At 46.7% G+C, this 19,568-nt stretch overlaps 1 protein-coding gene across 3 annotated transcripts in view; it reads left to right on the forward strand.

Moving 5' to 3' along the window:
* LOC115150054 (piezo-type mechanosensitive ion channel component 2) overlaps nucleotides 1-19,568 on the forward strand; it is an 84,294-nt gene that overhangs the window by 20,219 nt on the left and 44,507 nt on the right. For all 3 annotated transcript variants that reach the window (XM_029692952.1, XM_029692962.1, XM_029692970.1), the window contains 7 exons: nucleotides 849-1,197; nucleotides 2,928-3,127; nucleotides 3,481-3,629; nucleotides 3,776-3,949; nucleotides 7,278-7,486; nucleotides 9,905-10,065; nucleotides 18,934-19,110. In XM_029692952.1, coding sequence (XP_029548812.1) covers nucleotides 849-1,197; nucleotides 2,928-3,127; nucleotides 3,481-3,629; nucleotides 3,776-3,949; nucleotides 7,278-7,486; nucleotides 9,905-10,065; nucleotides 18,934-19,110 — 1,419 coding nt within the window. The remainder of the gene's footprint in view (nucleotides 1-848; nucleotides 1,198-2,927; nucleotides 3,128-3,480; nucleotides 3,630-3,775; nucleotides 3,950-7,277; nucleotides 7,487-9,904; nucleotides 10,066-18,933; nucleotides 19,111-19,568) is intronic.

A 19,568-nucleotide genomic window follows, 5' to 3' on the forward strand; every position in this document is an offset into this window, starting at 1 on the left:
TGCCGTGCTATGCCAGTGACTGCTCTCACAAAAGTGGTTCCTTTTAGCGACACCAGTGATATCAATGATGTGTGATGTTTAACCTTTATTATTAGTGGCTTAATGATCTAGCTTTCTCTCACTTACTCTCTCGACCTCCTCCCTCCCCATCTTTCCCTCCCTCCCTCCTCCCTCCCCATCTCTCCCTCCCTATCTCTCCCTCCTCCCTCCCTCTTCCCTCCCCATCTCTCCCTCCCTCCCTTCCCATCTCTCCCTCCCTCCCTTCCCATCTCTCCCCTCCCTCCCCATCTCTCCCCTCCCTCCCCATATCTCCCTCCCTCCCCATCTCTCCCCTCCCCCATATCTCTCTCCCTCCCTCCCCAAATCTCCCTCTCTCCCTTCCTACCCATCTCTCCCTCCCTCCCTCCCTCCCCATCTCTCCCTCCCTTCCTTCCCATCTCTCTCTCCCTCCCCATCTCTCCCTCCCTTCCTCCCCATCTCTCCCTCCCCATCTCTCCCTCCCTTCCTCCCATCTCTCCCTCCCCATCTCTCCCTCCCTCCCTTCCTCCCATCTCTCCCTCCCCATCTCTCCCTCCCTCCCCATCTCTCCCTCCCTCCCTTCCTCCCATCTCTCCCTCCCTTCCTCCCCATCTCTCCCTCCCTCCCTTCCTCCCATCTTTCCCTCCCCATCTCTCCCCCCTCCCTTCCTCCCCATCTCTCCCTCCCCATCCCTCCCTCCCTCCCTTCCTCCCATCTCTCCCTCCCCATCTTTCCCTCCCTCCCTTCCTCTCCATCTCTCCCTCCCTTCCTCCCCATCTCTCCCTTCCTTCCTCCCCATCTCTCCCTCCCCATCTTTCCTTCCCTCCCAGGCGTGGAGTATCACTTATGTCAGCTGGCTGACCTTTGTGTTTCTCATCTGGTCGTGCACGCTGTGGATGGTGCGCGACCGCCGTCAGTACACCATGACCACCTCCCCCTTCATGGTGTTCTATGGGAACCTGTTGATCATCCTACAGTATATCTGGAGCTTCGAGCTCCTCCAACCCGTGCCCGGGCTTTTCTTAAAGAAAGAGGTGCCCTTCCGGGAACTGGGCTCCAAAATGCTGTGCCTGCTGAGTTTCTGGCTGCTGCTGAGACAGGCGTTGACAGAGAGGAAGGAGAGCCAGAGAGAAGAGGAGGTGCTGACGGACATCAGGGTCATCCATACCCACAAGAAGGGTAAGACAGCCCCTGATTCTGTCAGTCAGTCTCTGTCTGTTGGCCTATCTGTCTGTCCTTCTGTCCGTCTGTCTGACTGAGAGTTCCTGGTGAGAGTATGTACAGCAGTCTGTCTGTCTGACTGAGAGTTCCTGGTGAGAGTATGTACAGCAGTCTGTCTGTCTGACTGAGAGTTCCTGGTGAGAGTATGTACAGCAGTCTGTCTGTCTGACTGAGAGTTCCTGGTGAGAGTATGTACAGCAGTCCGTCTGTCTGACTGAGAGTTCCTGGTGAGAGTATGTACAGCAGTCCGTCTGTCTGACTGAGAGTTCCTGGTGAGAGTATGTACAGCAGTCCGTCTGTCTGACTGAGAGTTCCTGGTGAGAGTATGTACAGCAGTCCGTCTGTCTGACTGAGAGTTCCTGGTGAGAGTATGTACAGCAGTCCGTCTGTCTGACTGAGAGTTCCTGGTGAGAGTATGTACAGCAGTCCGTCTGTCTGACTGAGAGTTCCTGGTGAGAGTATGTACAGCAGTCCGTCTGTCTGACTGAGAGTTCCTGGTGAGAGTATGTACAGCAGTCCGTCTGTCTGACTGAGAGTTCCTGGTGAGAGTATGTACAGCAGTCTGTCTGTCTGACTGAGAGTTCCTGGTGAGAGTATGTACAGCAGTCTGTCTGTCTGACTGAGAGTTCCTGGTGAGAGTATGTACAGCAGTCTGTCTGTCTGACTGAGAGTTCCTGGTGAGAGTATGTACAGCAGGGATGGTCGGCCGTGGTCTCAACTTACTGTTGCTAGGTAGAATAGTAGAATACACAAGGTGCAATTTAGAAATTTGGTTGTGTATCAGCAGTTTTTCTCTTGTTATGTAACTGACAGTCACTCAATTAGCCATGTCAGCAAAACATTTTTAGATTGGTAATCATGGTCAAATTACCGACCGGGGTGCCCCATTGATTTTGTTAGTCACTCTCACTCAAATATCATATTCAAAGTGCAAACATTTCTCTCCCCCCCATGGCAAAATCAGTAGAATTGCATTAAATTAGTTATAAAATTGCTAAATCTTCTTTCCGCATCATGGAAAAATGTGTAGAATTGCAGCAAACTTGCTTTAAAACTGTAACATAAGAGGGGGGCCGCTAAAATGTTATTAGGGCCGCCAAAAGGCTAGGGCTCTGACTGCATGTGTGGGTATGGATATGGGTATGCAGACCCTTGAGCCACTGTGGCTCCATATGATGAGTTCAGATTATTTGTGACCGCCCCCCACCTCCATCAAAGATGCCCATCCCTAATATACAGTATGAGTTTCAGATGAAGACATGTAATGTACAGTATGAGTTTCAGATGAACACATGTAATGTACAGTATGAGTTTCAGATGAACACATGTAATGTACAGTATGAGTTTCAGATGAACACATGTAATGTACAGTATGAGTTTCAGATGAACACATGTAATGCAAACTTTCACAAACATCTCCGATTGACATTAATTCATTATTTAAATTAAATATAAGCATGTCTTGAATTCTGCTCTATCAGTAACCTCACAGGTGTCAAGAAAGACATTAATCACCTCCATTTTTTTTTACACAAAACATAAACTACTTTTTGCCTTAGTTGTGTTAGCTTATCCCTCTGTCATTGCTGCTGTTGTTGCTGTAGTTGCTGTTGTTGCTGTAGTTGCTGTTGTTGTTGTCGTCTTCTATGTCATTGCTTCAGCTCTTCCCTCCCATGTGCTTCTTATAGAGGACAGGGAGGTGGTGGATGAGAGCGGTGGCCACAGGGAGATGATGGAGTTGCTAGGCAACACACTCATGGCCATGCTGAACAAGTACTGGATCTATATCTGCGGCGGCATGTTCTTCTTCGTCAGCTTCGAGGGACGCATCGTCATGTACAAGATCATCTACATGATGCTCCTCCTCTTCTGTGTGGCCTGCTACCAGGTGCTGTTACTGTAGGCTTACTGTACCTTCCTGTCCGGGTGGCTCTGGGCAGGTTTTTGATCTAGTCCAGGGCTGATGCACCTTTTGGGACCTTTCCTTTGGTTCCGTACTACCGGGGAAACGAAATCATGTGCACTCCACATACACCATTTCTGTACTTCTGGAGGGCACAAAAAAGTACGGAAATGTATGCACTCACTACTGTAGGTTGCTCTGGATAAGAGCGTCTGCTATTGACTAAAATGTAAAATGAGTGTCTATAACCAACAAACTACACGTAGTGTAGTAGTGAATGGTGATCTGAAGGTAGGTGTAAAAGTTGTGTAACAGCCTGTCTCTCTGGCCATCACCAGGTGCACTATGAGTGGTGGAGGAGCATGCTGAAGTACTTCTGGATGTCTGTGGTGGTGTACACCATGCTTGTTCTCATCCTGATCTACACCTTCCAGTTTGACTCCTCCATCCACGTCTGGTTCAACATGACCGGCATGAGCAAGGACAAGTGAGTAAAAACATATGGGGGGGGGGGAGAGAGAGAGAGAGAGAGAGAGAGAGAGAGAGAGAGAGAGAGAGAGAGAGAGTGAGTCTGTGTGTCTTTACCATCGTTCCGTGTCAACCGCCCTCCTCCTCCTGCCTCTTCCTGTGTAGACTGGAGGACCTGGGTCTGGAGAAGTTCTCTGTCCCGGCTCTGTTCACAAGGATCTTCATCCCCACCTCCTTCCTGTTGGTCTGCATCCTCCACCTGCACTACTTCCACCAGCGCTTCCTCCTGCTCACTGACATCAAGACGGTGGCCGACAAACAGAAGAGTACGATCACCAGGTGAGTGTAACGCGGACCACACACTGGAAAATAAGTTGTGAATCACAGGATTCAAAACTCTTCCAAAAAAAAGCAAGTCATTCCATCTATTCAATTAACTTAAGGTTCAATATCATTATCAGCGCTGCTTTTCTTTAACAGATTTTACATTACTTTTCACAATGCAGATTGTTTATATTAATAATAGGCCTTTATTTTGTTACATTCACTGCTAAAATGAACTAAATGTGACCGCTGAGTTATTTTCTGTTAAAAAACGTATCTGACTCCCCGGATGGTGGTCCTGCAGGGTTTGGCTGTGATTTGGGGATCCTGGAACAGACAAGGTTGGGAACCGCAGGTCTAGTATTGGTCTCTAGCAGCCTCTGATTTTTTAAAACCTTCCATTAATTGAGGTGAAATCCACCATGGCTATCCATTACCCAGGCCCCTACTGGCTGGTAGTTGAACTGTAATGCCCCCTCTCTCTGTCCGCTTGGGTTTGATCCTTTTGTCCTTACCTGTTGTACCATTAGAGTGCTGTTGTACCATTAGAGTGCTGTTGTACCATTAGAGTGCTGTTGTACCATTAGAGTGTCTGTTGTACCATTAGAGTGTCTGCTGTACCATTAGTTTTAGGGCGCCTGATTTAGCTTTAGCTAACTAGTTGTTGTTATACAAGGCACGAATGTAGCATTGTTGACTACAGAAACCACGTTCTGTGTATTACATGTACCACTGCCAAAGGTGCAGTGTAAGTGCTGTTGGAAGCTTTTATTAAATCAATTTCATCACATGTTCTTTCATTGAAGGCATATTTTGATGGCCGACTTTTCTGGACCCCTTTTCCCGACAGGGTCCAGAGCTTCTGCGCATGTGGGGATTCTCTACTCTACTCACAGTCTCTCCTCTACTCACAGTCTCTCCTCTACTCACAGTCTCTCCTCTACTCACAGTCTCTCCTCTACTCACAGTCTCTCCTCTACTCATAGAAAACATCCCTTCACATTGCTTCCTGTCATTCGTGAACGATAATTCTTAAAGTTTTACCAGTGAGACGTCCATGCAGCATCTGCATACCAACCATTTGATCTCAATCACTTTCATGGGGATATGCAAAGCATATATTTTGCCTTGTGGCGCTCGCTGAGTTTCGGCCACATGAGTGAAAAATGCACAATTTACACAATCGTCCTAAAATCTTTGTAAGAAATGAGGTGGTGTTTTTGGTGTAACAGTAACGTTATAATATGTTGTTTTACTCGGTTCTGTTCCCCAGAATAATGAAATCATTGTGGGATCTTGCAGACGTTGATTCAGCTTTGATGTACACTGCTCAAAAAAATAAAGGGAACACTTAAACAACACAATGTAACTCCAAGTCAATCACACTTCTGTGAAATCAAACTGTCCACTTAGGAAGCAACACTGATTGACAATAAATTTCACATGCTGTTGTGCAAATGGAATAGACAACAGGTGGAAATGATAGGCAATTAGCAAGACACCCCCAATAAAGGAGTGGTTCTGCAGGTGGGGACCACAGACCACTTCTCAGTTCCTATGCTTCCTGGCTGATGTTTTGGTCACTTTTGAATGCTGGCGGTGCTTTCACTCTAGTGGTAGCATGAGACGGAGTCTACAACCCACACAAGTGGCTCATGTAGTGCAGCTCATCCAGGAGGGCACATCAATGCGAGCTGTGGCAAGAAGGTTTGCTGTGTCTGTCAGCGTAGTGTCCAGAGCATGGAGGCGCTACCAGGAGACAGGCCAGTACATCAGGAGACGTGGAGGAGGCCGTAGGAGGGCAACAACCCAGCAGCAGGACCGCTACCTCCGCCTTTGTGCAAGGAGGAGCAGGAGGAGTACTGCCAGAGCCCTGCAAAATGACCTCCAGCGGCCACAAATGTGCATGTGTCTGCTCAAACGGTCAGAAACAGACTCCATGAGGGTGGTATGAGGGCCCGACGTCCACAGGTGGGGGTTGTGCTTACAGCCCAACACCGTGCAGGACGTTTGGAATTTGCCAGAGAACACCAAGATTGGCAAATTCACCACTGGCGCCCTGTGCTCTTCACAGATGAAAGCAGGTTCACACTGAGCACGTGACAGACGTGACAGAGTCTGGAGACGCCGTGGAGAACGTTCTGCTGCCTGCAACATCCTCCAGCATGACCGGTTTTGCGGTGGGTCAGTCATGGTGTGGGGTGGCATTTCTTTGGGGGGCCGCACAGCCCTCCATGTGCTCGCCAGAGGTAGCCTGACTGCCATTAGGTATCGAGATGAGATCCTCAGACCCCTTGTGAGACCATATGCTGGTGCGGTTGGCCCTGGGTTCCTCCTAATGCAAGACAATGCTAGACCTCATGTGGCTGGAGTGTGTCAGCAGTTCCTGCAAGAGGAAGGCATTGATGCTATGGACTGGCCCGCCCGTTCCCCAGACCTGAATCCAATTGAGCACATCTGGGACATCATGTCTCGCTCCATCCACCAATGCCACGTTGCACCACAGACTGTCCAGGAGTTGGCGGATGCTTTAGTCCAGGTCTGGGAGGAGATCCCTCAGGAGACCATCCGCCACCTCATCAGGAGCATGCCCAGGCATTGTAGGGAGGTCATACAGGCACGTGGAGGCCACACACACTACTGAGCCTCATTTTGACTTGTTTTAAGGACATTTCATCAAAATTGGATCAGCCTGTAGTGTGGTTTTCCACTTTAATTTTGAGTGTGACTCCAAATCCAGACCTCCATGGGTTGATAAAATGGATTTCCATTGATTAATTTTGTGTGATTTTGTTGTCAGCACATTCAACTATGTAAAGAAAAAAAGTATTTAATAAGATTATTTCTTTCATTCAGATTTAGGATGTGTTGTTTAAGTGTTCCCTTTATTTTTTTGAGCAGTATATATTAAATGGCCAGAATAGTCTGTTCTCTCTAAGTAGAACAGAGTCTGTGTGTGAACTGGATAATCCTCCACATGCGTAGATGCTTCTGGACCTTTAGATGTCGGGAAGAGGAGTCGCATCCGCAGCCACTCCGTAGTTTGATTCAGGAGATTGCAAGTGGATGTTAAATCATTTCTCCATAAGTTAGAATACTTTTTATAGTACAGTACAGTACTTGTCACGTGTTATGAGAAGGAAGTGGCTGTATGGACAGGTTGGTCTCTCTTTATTTTAAACATATCACTTTGAGACTAGTGGTCATGAACGGAAGGAGACAGAACAAATTATCTCTTGATAACTACAGGAACCCAGCCTGACAGTGCCTCCCATAGAACTAGAGGGACAACTATTAGGAGCTTTGTCTGTTCTAGTCATTCTATTTCTATCTCCACTCCCAGGCTGGTGCACCTAGACGGCAGTCTGGCAGATATCTCTCTCATCAAACCCACCTTCACTGTGACCACCAAAGACGAGGAGGCTGGGGAGAAGGTGCAGCTGGAAGAGGAAGATGAGGAGGAGGAGGAGGAGGAAGAGGAGGAGGAGAAGAGGTATGAAGAACCCCTGGAGCACTGCAGCAAGGAGGAGTCCCCGGTCGACGAGATGTCAGGTACCTAGACAGAGAACCTGACACATGCACAGGGATAACAAATTAACCTTTTATGAAAAGCTTCCTTCATCATATTTCAGCCAATAAAAGTTGATGAATCTAATATAGAAGCCGTCATCTGGAATAGTTTTATTTTTATTTGGTGGAGTATAATAAAATAATTGATTTGACGTGATTGTGACATATCCCACTACACTAGGGCTTTATTGGAGCGACGGGGAATCAGGCACAGAGAGAGAGAGAGAGAGAAGAAGACAGTAAACAGATGGGAATGGAAGTGTCTAGATTGTTGGATGAGAAAACCAGCTTGGTGTTTAGCCAGGGTCCTCCAGTATGTATCATTCTATTATGGTACCCTGGACACACCTCTTTGTCAGAGGTATTTCCTCATAGGTTCTCAGGGTTGTTACACTGTCCTTTATGCACTAGCTCAAGGCAACGCTGCTAGCTATAGTTAGTTTGGACAATTTCAGTTGTTGGAGCCACATACAGTAGATACAGGCTGCATGCATCCAGTTCTCTAGTAGTCTTTTCCCAGTGAATGATGCTGACTACAGGCTGCTCAACACACTGTCTCCACAGTCGTTCCTCTGTTTGACCGTGTGTAGGCTGAGGGGATTTCTGTGTGTTTGTGTGTGTTTGTGTGTGTGTGTGTGTGTGTGTGTGTGTGTGTGTGTGTGTGTGTGTGTGTGTGTGTGTGTGTGTGTGTGTGTGTGTGTGTGTGTGTCTGAACCATGATGCTGTCTCAGTGTCTTGACAGAACAATGCTCAGGCTGTTCAACATCTGTTTCCTGCTGAAGTAAGAATGAGTTTGAATATCAAGGTTTGGTTTTATTAGTCGTATGTACAGGATACACATTGGTATACATCGTCCAATGAAATTCTTACTTACAGGTTCCCTCTCGAAAATGCAACAACAAGAAGAAATAATAAAATATGTGTTTGTGTGTGCTGTGTGTGTTTGTGTGTGTGCTTTGGGTGTGCTGTGTGTGTGTGTGTGTGTGTGCTCTGTGTGTGTATGCTTTAGGTGTATTGTGCGTGTTTGTGAGTGTGTACTCCGTGTGTGTGTGTGTGTGTGCTCTGTGTGTGTATGCTTTAGGTGTATTGTGCGTGTTTGTGTGTGTGTGCTTTAGGTGTATTGTGTGTGTGTGTGTGTGTGTGTGTGTGTGTGTGTGTGTGTGTGTGTGTGTGTGTGCGCTTTAGGTGTATTGTGTGTGTGTGTGCTTTATGTGTATTGGGCATGTTTGTGTGTGTGTGTGTGTGTGTGTGTGTGTGCTGTGCGTGCATGCGTGATGACATAATGCCACCATGCCCAGAATGTGCTGAAATCCCCTCAGCCCAGTTACACATAGACAAGGGGAGTATCACACATGGAAGAGACACAACGCAGTGTCTGTCAGAGGAAGAGGTGTCCACGTGATCTATCTCTCTGTCTCCTTCTGTTATGAGTACAATGCTACATCACACAGGAAGCGGCACAGGTCCTAATCCAGGCTCTTGTCATCTCCCGTCTGGACTACTGGAACTCAGCCCAGTCCGAGCTCTTCTCTGTCCTGGCACCCCAATGGTAGAGCCAGCCTCCCGCTGAAGCTAGGACAGCAGAGTCCCTGTCCATCAAAGAATATCTTAAATAACCCCCCCCCCTCCCCCTCCCCCCATCTCCTCACCCTGAACACTCCCCCCTGTACTAGCTCTGACCGCTGATAGCTGTACCGACTATGACTGTGATATGTGGTTGTCCCACCTAGCTATCTGGAGATGAATGTACTGACTATGACTGTGATATGTGGTTGTCCCACCTAGCTATCTGGAGATGAATGTCCTGACTATGACTGTGATATGTGGTTGTCCCACCTAGCTATCTGGAGATGAATGTACTGACTATGACTGTGATATGTGGTTGTTCCACCTAGCTATCTGGAGATGAATGTACTGACTATGACTGTGATATGTGGTTGTTCCACCTATCTTAAGATGCACTGTAAGTCAGTCTGCTAAATGATTAAAATGTAAATGCATGAAGATACTGACACTGTTGTTAGCTATCAGACAGCTGGATGTGAAAAGGTTGTGAAAGAGGTTATTCCAAGGTCAGATGATAGTATCACTTGTTAACATCATGTCAGATGGCACATTATACTGAATGAAGAGAGCTGAGTGATCTGTCGATGTTGTCCCCCCATCCACCACTATTCAAAATGGAACAGCACCCTCTAGTGGTAGACTGTCTCAGCTCGGCACTTGGGATCCCTGTCTGTGTACTGTAGGCTAGTGAGTGTTTTCTCCAAGGTTTATTGTCCAAGGTTTCCATTTCTACTTATTAACATAAAGTGATCTCTCACAGTCTCTCACTTTCACTCACTCTCTCTCACTCTCTCTGTCTCTCTCCCCCCCCTCTCCTCTCCCTCTCTTCCCCAGACCTGAGGAGTAAGTGGTATCTGGTGGTGGACCGCCTCACGGTGCTCTTCCTCAAGTTCCTGCAGTACTTCCAGCAGCTGCAGCTGACCGTCTGGTGGCTCCTGGAGCTCCACATCATCAAGATCGTCTCCTCCTACATCATCTGGGTGTCAGTCAAAGAGGTGACCTATTCAGCCACCATCTCATCAAGATTGCAATGAGAATATTGTTCACGTGCTCTCAAAATGGTCTTTACAATGTAACGGGAAACTTTCCTCCTCCCTCAAAATATACTTTCCAAAATCCATATTACACTCAGAAAAAAGGGTTCCAAAAGGGTTCTTCCGCTGTCCCCATGGGAGAACCCTTTTTGGTTGCAGGTAAAACTCTTTTGGATTCCATGTAGAACCCTCTGTGTGAAGGGTTCTACATGGAGCTCAAAAGGGTTCTACCTGGAACCAAAAAGGGTTCTTCAAAGGGTTCTCCTATGGGGACAGCCTAATAACCTTTTTTTTTGTAATTATCTTTTTATTAAAATGTTATTTTCTTTTAACAGGGGTAACATAGACAACCAAACAAAGTGCACCACACAGACTAAGTACAATAAAAGGAATAAGGATACAGCAAAACGTTATACAAAAAGGCAGTCATAAAATAAAAACATCACAATTATAATAAAGTACTATCTCCCAGATAGTACTTCAGGTGTTGACCATAAGTAAACAAGGGAATTGAAGAGACGTTCAGAGTCAGGGTCAAACACAACGTTACAATCAAATTAGAGCAAATAGACATTCAGTGAAAGAGCTAATTGTCTACTCACGATCTTCTGGATGTGTAGATGAATATCATTCCAATTTGTATTTATTATGGATCCCCATTAGCTGCTGCCAAGGCAAGGCAGTAGCTACTCTTCCTAGGGTCAGGCAAAATTAAGGCAGTTATACAATTTTAAAAACATTATAGAATTCACAACACACTAAGTGTGTACCCCAGGCCCATACTCCACTACCACATACCTACAACGCAAAATCCATGTGTACTTGTGTGTATAGTGCGTATGTTATCATGTGTTTGTCTGCATGTATCTGTGCCTGTGTGTGTGTTACTTCACAGTCCCCTCTGTTCCATAAGGTGTATTTTTACTTGCTTTTTAAATCTGATTCTACTGCTGTCATCAGTTACCTGATGTGGAATAGAGTTCCATGTAGTCATGGCTCTATATACAGTAGTACTGTGTGCCTCCGATAGTCTGTTCTGGTCTTGGGGATTGTGAAGAGACCTCTGGTGGCATGTCTTGTGGGGTATGCATGGGGATCCGAGCTGTGTGCCAGTAGTTTAAACAGACAGCTCGGTACCTTCATCTTGTCAACACCTCTTACAAAAATGAGTAAATAAGACTGGATTCTGCTGCAGTACCGAAAAATGTGCATGAAGGTGCCAGTATCGTGTTTACATTTGAAACATAAATGTGATGCATTTGAAAACATTCTGTGAAGGCGGACAGCTGTAAAGTAGTTTCTATGAAAAAAAAAGAAATGTATTTATTGAATGCTTATGGAGGTGCATTTGGGGTAGACCCTTTCGCAGATAGAAGCCCATTCTTCCTCACCAAATGCATGTCCCATGTCCCAGTCTCTCTCCCAAACATGTCTCAACGCATCATAGGATGAGGCACTTCTGTTCAATAAAATTGAGTATAAATTGGAGATTAAAGTTCTCCGAACAGCAGGATTAGTAAATAGTTGTTCAACTTCAATCATTTGAAAACGTAGTTTATCGACTTTCTTGTGACCCTCTATGGAGTGTCTAAGTTGTACGTACTTAAAAATATCTTTGTTGGGTAAGTCAAACTCAGTTTTTATCCGTTGGAACGATTTTAGAGTGTCCTGAGTAAATAAAGACGTAAGGTCAGCAATACCCTTCGTCTTCCAGTCTAGAAGTCCAATACTTCTTATTTGGGGGAGGGGGGAATCTGGGTTGAGGGCAATCGGTGACCAGAGTGATATACTGTATGGTCTGGAATCTCCAAGTACCTCCTTGCATCTTTCCAAGCTTAGAGTGTATTATGTATTGTCAGATAAGGCCTGGAACTTTTCAAAGCTATTAATAAATGGTAAGGAAGCTAATGCACTTGGATAACATGCTAGTGAGTGGAGTCTGTCTAGTCATCAACTAATAATGTGCTTGATCTGAGCAGACCAGTAATATTGTTGCAGATTTGGCAAAGAGACCCCTCTGTAACGATCGTCTGGAAGAGGGGACCAAGATGCAGCGTGGTAAGTGGTCATAATTATATTTAATGAAACACTTTAAAACAAACAAGAAAACGAAAGCCAACAGTTCTGCCAGGTGAACACACACAAGACAGGAAACAACTACCCACAAAACCCCAAAGGAAAATAGGCTGCCTAAGTATGACTACCAATCAGCGACAACGATGTACAGCTGTCCCTGATTGAGAGCCATACCAGGCCAAAACAAAGAAATACAAAAACATAGAAAAAATGACAGAATGCCCACCCAAATCACACCCTGACCAAACCTAAATAGAGACATAAAAAGGCTCTCTCAGGTCAGGGCGTGACAGTACCCCCCCCCCCCCCCCAAAGGTGCGGACTCCGGCCGCAAGACCAGAACCTATAGGGGAGGGTCTGGGTGGGCATTTCTCCACGGTGGCGGCTCTGGAGCGGGACGCAGACCCCGCTCCACCACTGGCTCACCCCACTTTGGTGGCGCCTCTAGAGCGGGGTCGCTCGCCACGGGCCCCGGACTGGAGGGCGACTCTGGTTGCGCCGGACAGGCGGGCGGCTCTGGCTGCGCCGGACAGGCGGGCGGGCTCTGGCTGCGCCGGACTGGCGGGACTTGCAGTAGGCCTGGCTCTGGGCGCAGGCACAGGATTCATCAGGCTGGGGAGACATGCAGGAGGCCTGGCTCTGGGAGCAGGCACAGGACTCACCAGGCTAGGGAGACTTGCAGGAGGCCTGGCTCTGGGCGCAGGCACAGGACTCATCAGGCTGGGGAGACATGCAGGAGCCCTGGCTCTGGGCGCAGGCACAGGATCCACCAGGCTGGGGAGACATGCAGGAGGCCTGGCTTTGGGAGCAGGCACAGGACGCACCAGGCTGGGGAGACTTGCAGGAGGCCTAGCTCTGTTGGCTCCAGACTGTAGGCCATCTCTGCAGGCTCCGGACTGTAGGCCGTCTCTGCAGGCTCCGGACTATAAAATGTCGCCGGAAGCTCTGGACAGGGAACTGTCGCCGGAGGCTCAGGACGGGGAACTGTCGCCGGAGGCTCAGGACGGGGAACTGTCGCCGGAGGCTCAGGACGGGGAACTGTCGCCGGAGGCTCAGGACGGGGAACTGTCGCCGGAGGCTCAGGACGGGGAACTGTCGCCGGAGGCTCAGGACGGGGAACTGTCGCCGGAGGCTCTGGACTGGGAACTGTCGCCGGAGGCTCTGGACTGGGAGTGCGCACTACAAGGCTAGTGCGAGGAGCAGGAACTGGACATACTGGGCTGGGCAGGTGCACTGGAGAGAGAGTGCGAGAGGCAGGCACATGCTTACCACAAAAAGTTGACTCAGGCCTCACCCCTGGTCCAGCCAAACTACCCGTGTGCCCCCCCAAAAGATTTTTGGGACTGCCTCTCGTTCTTCCCGGGTAGGCTCCGATATCTGTCGATCACCTGGCCCCAAGTCCAGTCTCTCCTCCCAATCCACTCCTGATGAGACCAGGTGTCCATCTCCTCCCGAGCATGCTGCTTGATCCAGTTGTGGTGGGTAGTTCTGTAACGATCGTCTGGAAGAGGGGACCAAGATGCAGCGTGGTAAGTGGTCATAATTATATTTAATGAAACACTTTAAAACAAACAAGAAAACGAAAGCCAACAGTTCTGCCAGTTGAACACACACAAGACAGAAAACAACTACCCACAAAACCGCAAAGGAAAACAGGCTGCCTAAGTATGACTCCCAATCAGCGACAACGATGTACAGCTGTCCCTGATTGAGAGCCATACCAGGCCAAAACAAAGAAATACAAAAACATAGAAAAAATGACATAGAATGCCCACCCAAATCACACCCTGACCAAACCTAAATAGAGATATAAAAAGGCTATCTCAGGTCAGGGCGTGACACCCTCCTAAATCCTTAGCATTCATTTGTTTAGTAATTTTGTTAATAGGTTTCTTATTATTCCAGATATATTTACATTTATTAGCATTCATTTTCTGAAAAAAGGACTGAGATAGATGGCAGGGGATATTTTGGAATAGATCATTTATCTGAGGAAGGATATTCATCCTGGAGACATTAATCCTGACAAAAAGAGTTTGTTAGGGTAGGTCAGTTAATCAGGTCCTGTTTAATCTTTGTGAGCAAAGGCATATCATTTGAAGTGAACAGGTCTTGAAGATTTGGAGTAACATATATGCCCAAGTATTTTAAGCCTGTTTCAGTCAATTAGAATGGAGATATCATTTCTAAATTCATTATAGAGGGGATATTCAACAGTAAAGCCATGGATTTATCCAGGTCAATTTTATACCCTGACAGGTTACCATATTCAGATATGATGTCCATTACTGCATTGACAGAGGTCTCTGGTTTAGACATATATCTAATCCCATCATGAGTAAATAATGAGATTCTCCCGCCGAAGTCGGTGCCTCTCCTTGTTCGGACGGTGGTCGGCGTCGCCGGTCTTCTAGCCATCATCGATCTACTTTTCATTTTCCATTTGTTTTGTCTTGTCTTCCCACACACCTGGTTTCAATTCCATCATTATCTTCTGGGGGTCTCGATCAGCCTTACCTCGGGTTTTCACCCCGAGAGTAACGGACAGGTGGAGAGAGTTAACCAGGATGTGGGTAGGTTTCTGAGTCCTATTGCCAGGACCGGCCGGGGGAGTGGGCAGCGTTCGTGCCCTGGGCAGAGATGGCCCAGAACTTCTCCGCCACTCCTCCACTAACCTCTCCCCTTTCCAGTGTGTATTGGGGTATCAGCCGGTTCTGGTTCCTTGGCATTAGAGTCAGACCGAGGCTCCTGCGGTGGATGACTGGTTCCGGCGCGCGAAGGAAACATGGGATGCCGCCCATGTTCACCTTCAGCGCGCCGTGCTGCGCCGTGCCGTCACCGCAGTGAGGCCCCGGTGTTCGCACTGGGGGACTCGGTCTGGCTCACGACCCGAAACCTGCCCCTCCGCCTGCCCTGCCGGAAGCTGGGTCCACGGTTTGTGGGGCCATTTAAAGTCCTGAGGAGACTGAACGAGGTGAGTTACAGGTTACAGCTTCCCCCCAATTACCGTATTAACTCCTCGTTCCATGTGTCTGAGGTGCGGGAGGTTCCTCCGCCCCCTCTGGACATCGAGGGGGCCCCGGCGTACTCCGTTCATTCCATACTGAATTCGAGGCGTCGGGCAAGGGGCCTTCAGTACCTCGTGGACTGGGAGGGGTATGGTCCAGAGGAGATATGCTGGGTTCTGCTGGAGGACGTGTTGGACCCTTCAATGCTCCGGGTCGTCCCCGAGGCCGGTGTCGGCATGCTGCTGGAGCCACGCGTCAAGGGGGGGGCGTATTGTCACGACTTCCGTTGAAGTCGGTGCCTCTCCTTGTTCTGGCGGCGTTCGGTGGTCGGTGTCGCCGGTCTTCTAGCCATCATCGATCTACTTTTCATTTTCCATTTGTTTTGTCTTGTCTTCCCACACACCTGGTTTCAATTCCATCATTACATGTTGTGTATTTAACCCTCTGTTCCCCCCATGTCCTTGTCCGGAATTGTTTATTGTCAGTGCTTGTGCACGTTATGTCTGGTTTGCGACGGATTTTGTACCCATTGATTGATTGTTCTGTTTCCGGTGCGCCATTGTCAATACAGCTTTTGCTCTCCTGCGCCTGACTTTTCTGCAGCCAGTACGCACCCCTTACACATAGCGATGCCCCTGATGTTATTACTAGACCTTATTGCCTCAGCCAGTGGTCTATGACTAACAAGAACAGAGCAGGAGATAAAGGACAGCCTTGACGACAGCCCCTACCGATAGGAAATCTTTCTGATAATTTACCATTTGTGTTAACTGCTGCTGATGGGTTAGAATAAAGTAATTTTACTAAATTAATAAAATGGTCACCCAGATTAACTTTTTCTAATACAGCAAACCAGATTTTCCACTCAACTCTATCGGAGGCCTTTTCGGAATCAAGAGAGACAATGACTGCAGGCTCTTTAATTCTGGCAAGGTGGTTAATGATATTCAAAGCACGTCTTACATTGTCTGTTCCAAATATGGATTTGACAAAGCCAGTCTGATCAGGTTTAATGAGGTCTGGAAGTAGGGCCTCCTACCTGCGGGCAAGTTTCTTAGCGACTATTTTAACATCAAATCCTAGCAAACTGATAGCTCTAAACGAAGAGCAGTTTCATGGGTTTTTGTCCTTTTTTAGTATCAGGCTAATGGATGCAGTTTTCCATGACTCTGGTATGATGTCTCTTCAAACATATAATTTAGAGCAGGCTTGAAGATAGGGCATATCTCAGGCCAGAACTTCTTGTAGAACTCTGCAGAGAAGCCGTCTAGGCCGGGTGCCTTGCCAGAAGGCATTGCCTTAATAGTTTCCCAAACCTCTTCAGGAGTAAAAGGAGCATTTAGTCTAATTCTATGCTCATCTGATATAGTGGGCAAGATGTAATCTTATTCAGATATTTTGCCATTTCATTGTTTGATCTTGTACATTGTGAAGTATAAAGAGATTTATAGATGTCGCAAAACGTATTATTGATAAGCAATGGATCATAAGAAGTGGAGCCATCTGCCATCCTTATAGACTTACCACATCTTTCTTTCTGTTCTTTTTCAACTTGGCTTGGACATTTACCGAACTCATCATATTTTTGCTTGGTAAAAAACAACCCTTTTTTTTACATGCTTTGCATGCTCTAAATTGAGTTTGGCCTTAGCACAAGCTATTGAATTCCAGTTCGCCTGGGTTGGTTGTTGTTTATGAAAAGTTCAAAATGCTTTACTTCAGCCTCCAGTTTTTCCCTATTTTCCATTCTAAGCTTCTTGATCAGAGAGGCTTGGGAAATGATATAACCCCTTATGGTTGCTTTAGCAGCATCCCAGATAGCTGCAGCGGAGACAAGAGAGAGTTGATTGTCGAGCCAGTAATGTGATCATGTATCTTTTATCACAGAGCAGAATCCTTCATTGTTAAGCAGAGACGTATTAAGTCTCCAATATATATCTTGTTTTGGGGATTTTTTGCCAATTTCAATATCTATATACACTGGGGCATGGTCAGAAATGACTATATATACAATAGAACATGACTGGACAACATGTATGTAAGTAGAGGGCATAAAAAATTGTCCAATCTAGATTATGAATTATGGGTTCTAGGGTAGAAAGTATGGTCTCTTGACATTAGGATTTAGCTCTCTCCATACGTCTACTAAACCAGATGAATCACAATCGCATCTGAAAGCATTTGAGGCTCTATGATTCCAGACTGGAGCAGTTGATGATTTATCCAATTTACCCAAAGTACAATTAAAACCTCCTGAAATAAACACAAGTCCCTTGCAGTGTTGATTAAATAATAAAATCATGTCAGACATACATTTGGTGGAGTCTGTGTTCGGAACATATACTTTTAGTATAGTAATATGTTGACCAAGTATATTACCTGGAATCAAAATAAATCCTCCTTCAGGGTCTGTATCTTGGTGCTCAAATATAAATGGGAAATTTTTATTTACAAGGATGGCAGCGCACCTGGCCCACCCAGTCCCTCTTCAGCTTAGCATGTTCTGTTGAAGATAAATGGGTCTTCTGTAGCATAGCAATTGAAACCCTTTCCTTTTCTAAGAATGTTAAAATGTTCTTCCTCTTGACCACATGCCCACTGCCCCGAACATTCCAGGAGACTGCTTTAAATGAACTGTTTATGTTACAGTAGTTTTAAAGAATAACTTTACCCAGACTGAGTAGTGTATCACAAAAATAATAATAATAATAATAATAAAGACGGTTGTGTAACCCTAGACTAAAATAAAACATAACATTTTGAAAGACTTTAGAAAACCCCCAAATGAAACGACAAACCCTAAAGACAGTACCTACCCTGTTTTCTGTCACGTTACTAACAGGAACTAAGGGTTTTTAAGACAAAATACAAAAAAGTTTCACTATGTCCTATGTTGAATTAAGGGGAATTAACATAGATCTATGGATGAAAAATTAATATGGGGGATACCTAGTCAGTTGTACAACTGAAATGTGTCTGCCGCGTTTAACCCTACCCCTCTGAAAAATAGAGGAGCGGAGGGCTGCCTTAATCAACATCCACGTCTTTGGTGCCCGTAGAACAGTGGGTTAACTGCCTTGCTCAGGGGCAGAACGACAGATTTTTACCTTGTCAGCTCAGGGATTCTATCCAGCAACCTTTCGGTTACTGGCCCAACACTCTAACCACAAGGCTACCTGCCTCCCTAATAATCTAATCTTTTAAATTGTCCTAAACAGTATCGCTATTGCACTCATATGCACGTGCCCGAACGCACACACCATACAGTCACATGTAGTCTAGCCTATATAATAAATAAAAAAAATACTAATTGCGGGCCTAAAGTAAATGATTATAGCCTAGTAATTACAACCCTTTGCCTATCTTGAGGCCCAACTAAATTAGCAAATGAACAAGAACGTCATTGGCTTTGGCTTATTCATTCATGACAAAATGAAAAAGACCCTCAGTTGTATAATGGAATGCTTAGTTACATTACCTGAAGAACCCTTTTAGATTCTAGATAGCACCTATTTTTTCTATAAGTGTATAGATGCATTGTACTGGTAGACCACCTACTCTACGTCCAGGAAGTGAAGGTGTCTCTTCTGTCCTGTGTTCTCCAGGTGTCTCTGTTTAGACCACATATTCTACGTCCAGGAAGTGAAGGTGTCTCTTCTGTCCTGTGTTCTCCAGGTGTCTCTGTTTAGACCACATATTCTACGTCCAGGAAGTGAAGGTGTCTCTTCTGTCCTGTTTTCGCCAGGTGTCTCTGTTCAACTACGTGTTCCTGGTGAGTTGGGCGTTCGCCCTGCCCTTCGGTCAGTTCAGGCCCCTGGCCTCCAGCGTCTGTACCGTCTGGACCTGTGTCATCATCGTCTGCAAGATGCTCTACCAACTCACCTCTATAAACCCCTGTACATACTCGAAGAACTGCTCCATGGTGGGTAGCAGCCCAGGGAGTGTCGAGTGGTGGAAAGGGGGGGTGTGTTTGTGGAGTGGTGCTGTATGTACATTATGTTCAGGGAGTGTTGGGGTGGTGGACAGGGGGTGTGTGTTAGTGTGTTAGTGGAGTGGTGCTGTATGTACATTATGTTCAGGGAGTGTTGGGGTGGTGGACAGGGGGTGTGTGTTTGTGGAGTGGTGCTGTATGTACATTATGTTCAGGGAGTGTTGGGGTGGTGGACAGGGGGTGTGTGTTTGTGGAGTGGTGCTGTATGTACATTATGTTCAGGGAGTGTTGGGGTGGTGGACAGGGGGTGTGTGTTAGTGGAGTGGTGCTGTATGTACATTATGTTCAGGGAGTGTTGGGGTGGTGGACAGGGGGTGTGTGTTAGTGGAGTGGTGCTGTATGTACATTATGTTGAGGGAGTGTTGGGGTGGTGGACAGGGGGTGTGTGT

This window comes from Salmo trutta, chromosome 2 (assembly GCF_901001165.1).
Source record: "Salmo trutta chromosome 2, fSalTru1.1, whole genome shotgun sequence".
In the NCBI taxonomy this organism is placed as follows: Eukaryota; Metazoa; Chordata; class Actinopteri; order Salmoniformes; family Salmonidae; genus Salmo; species Salmo trutta.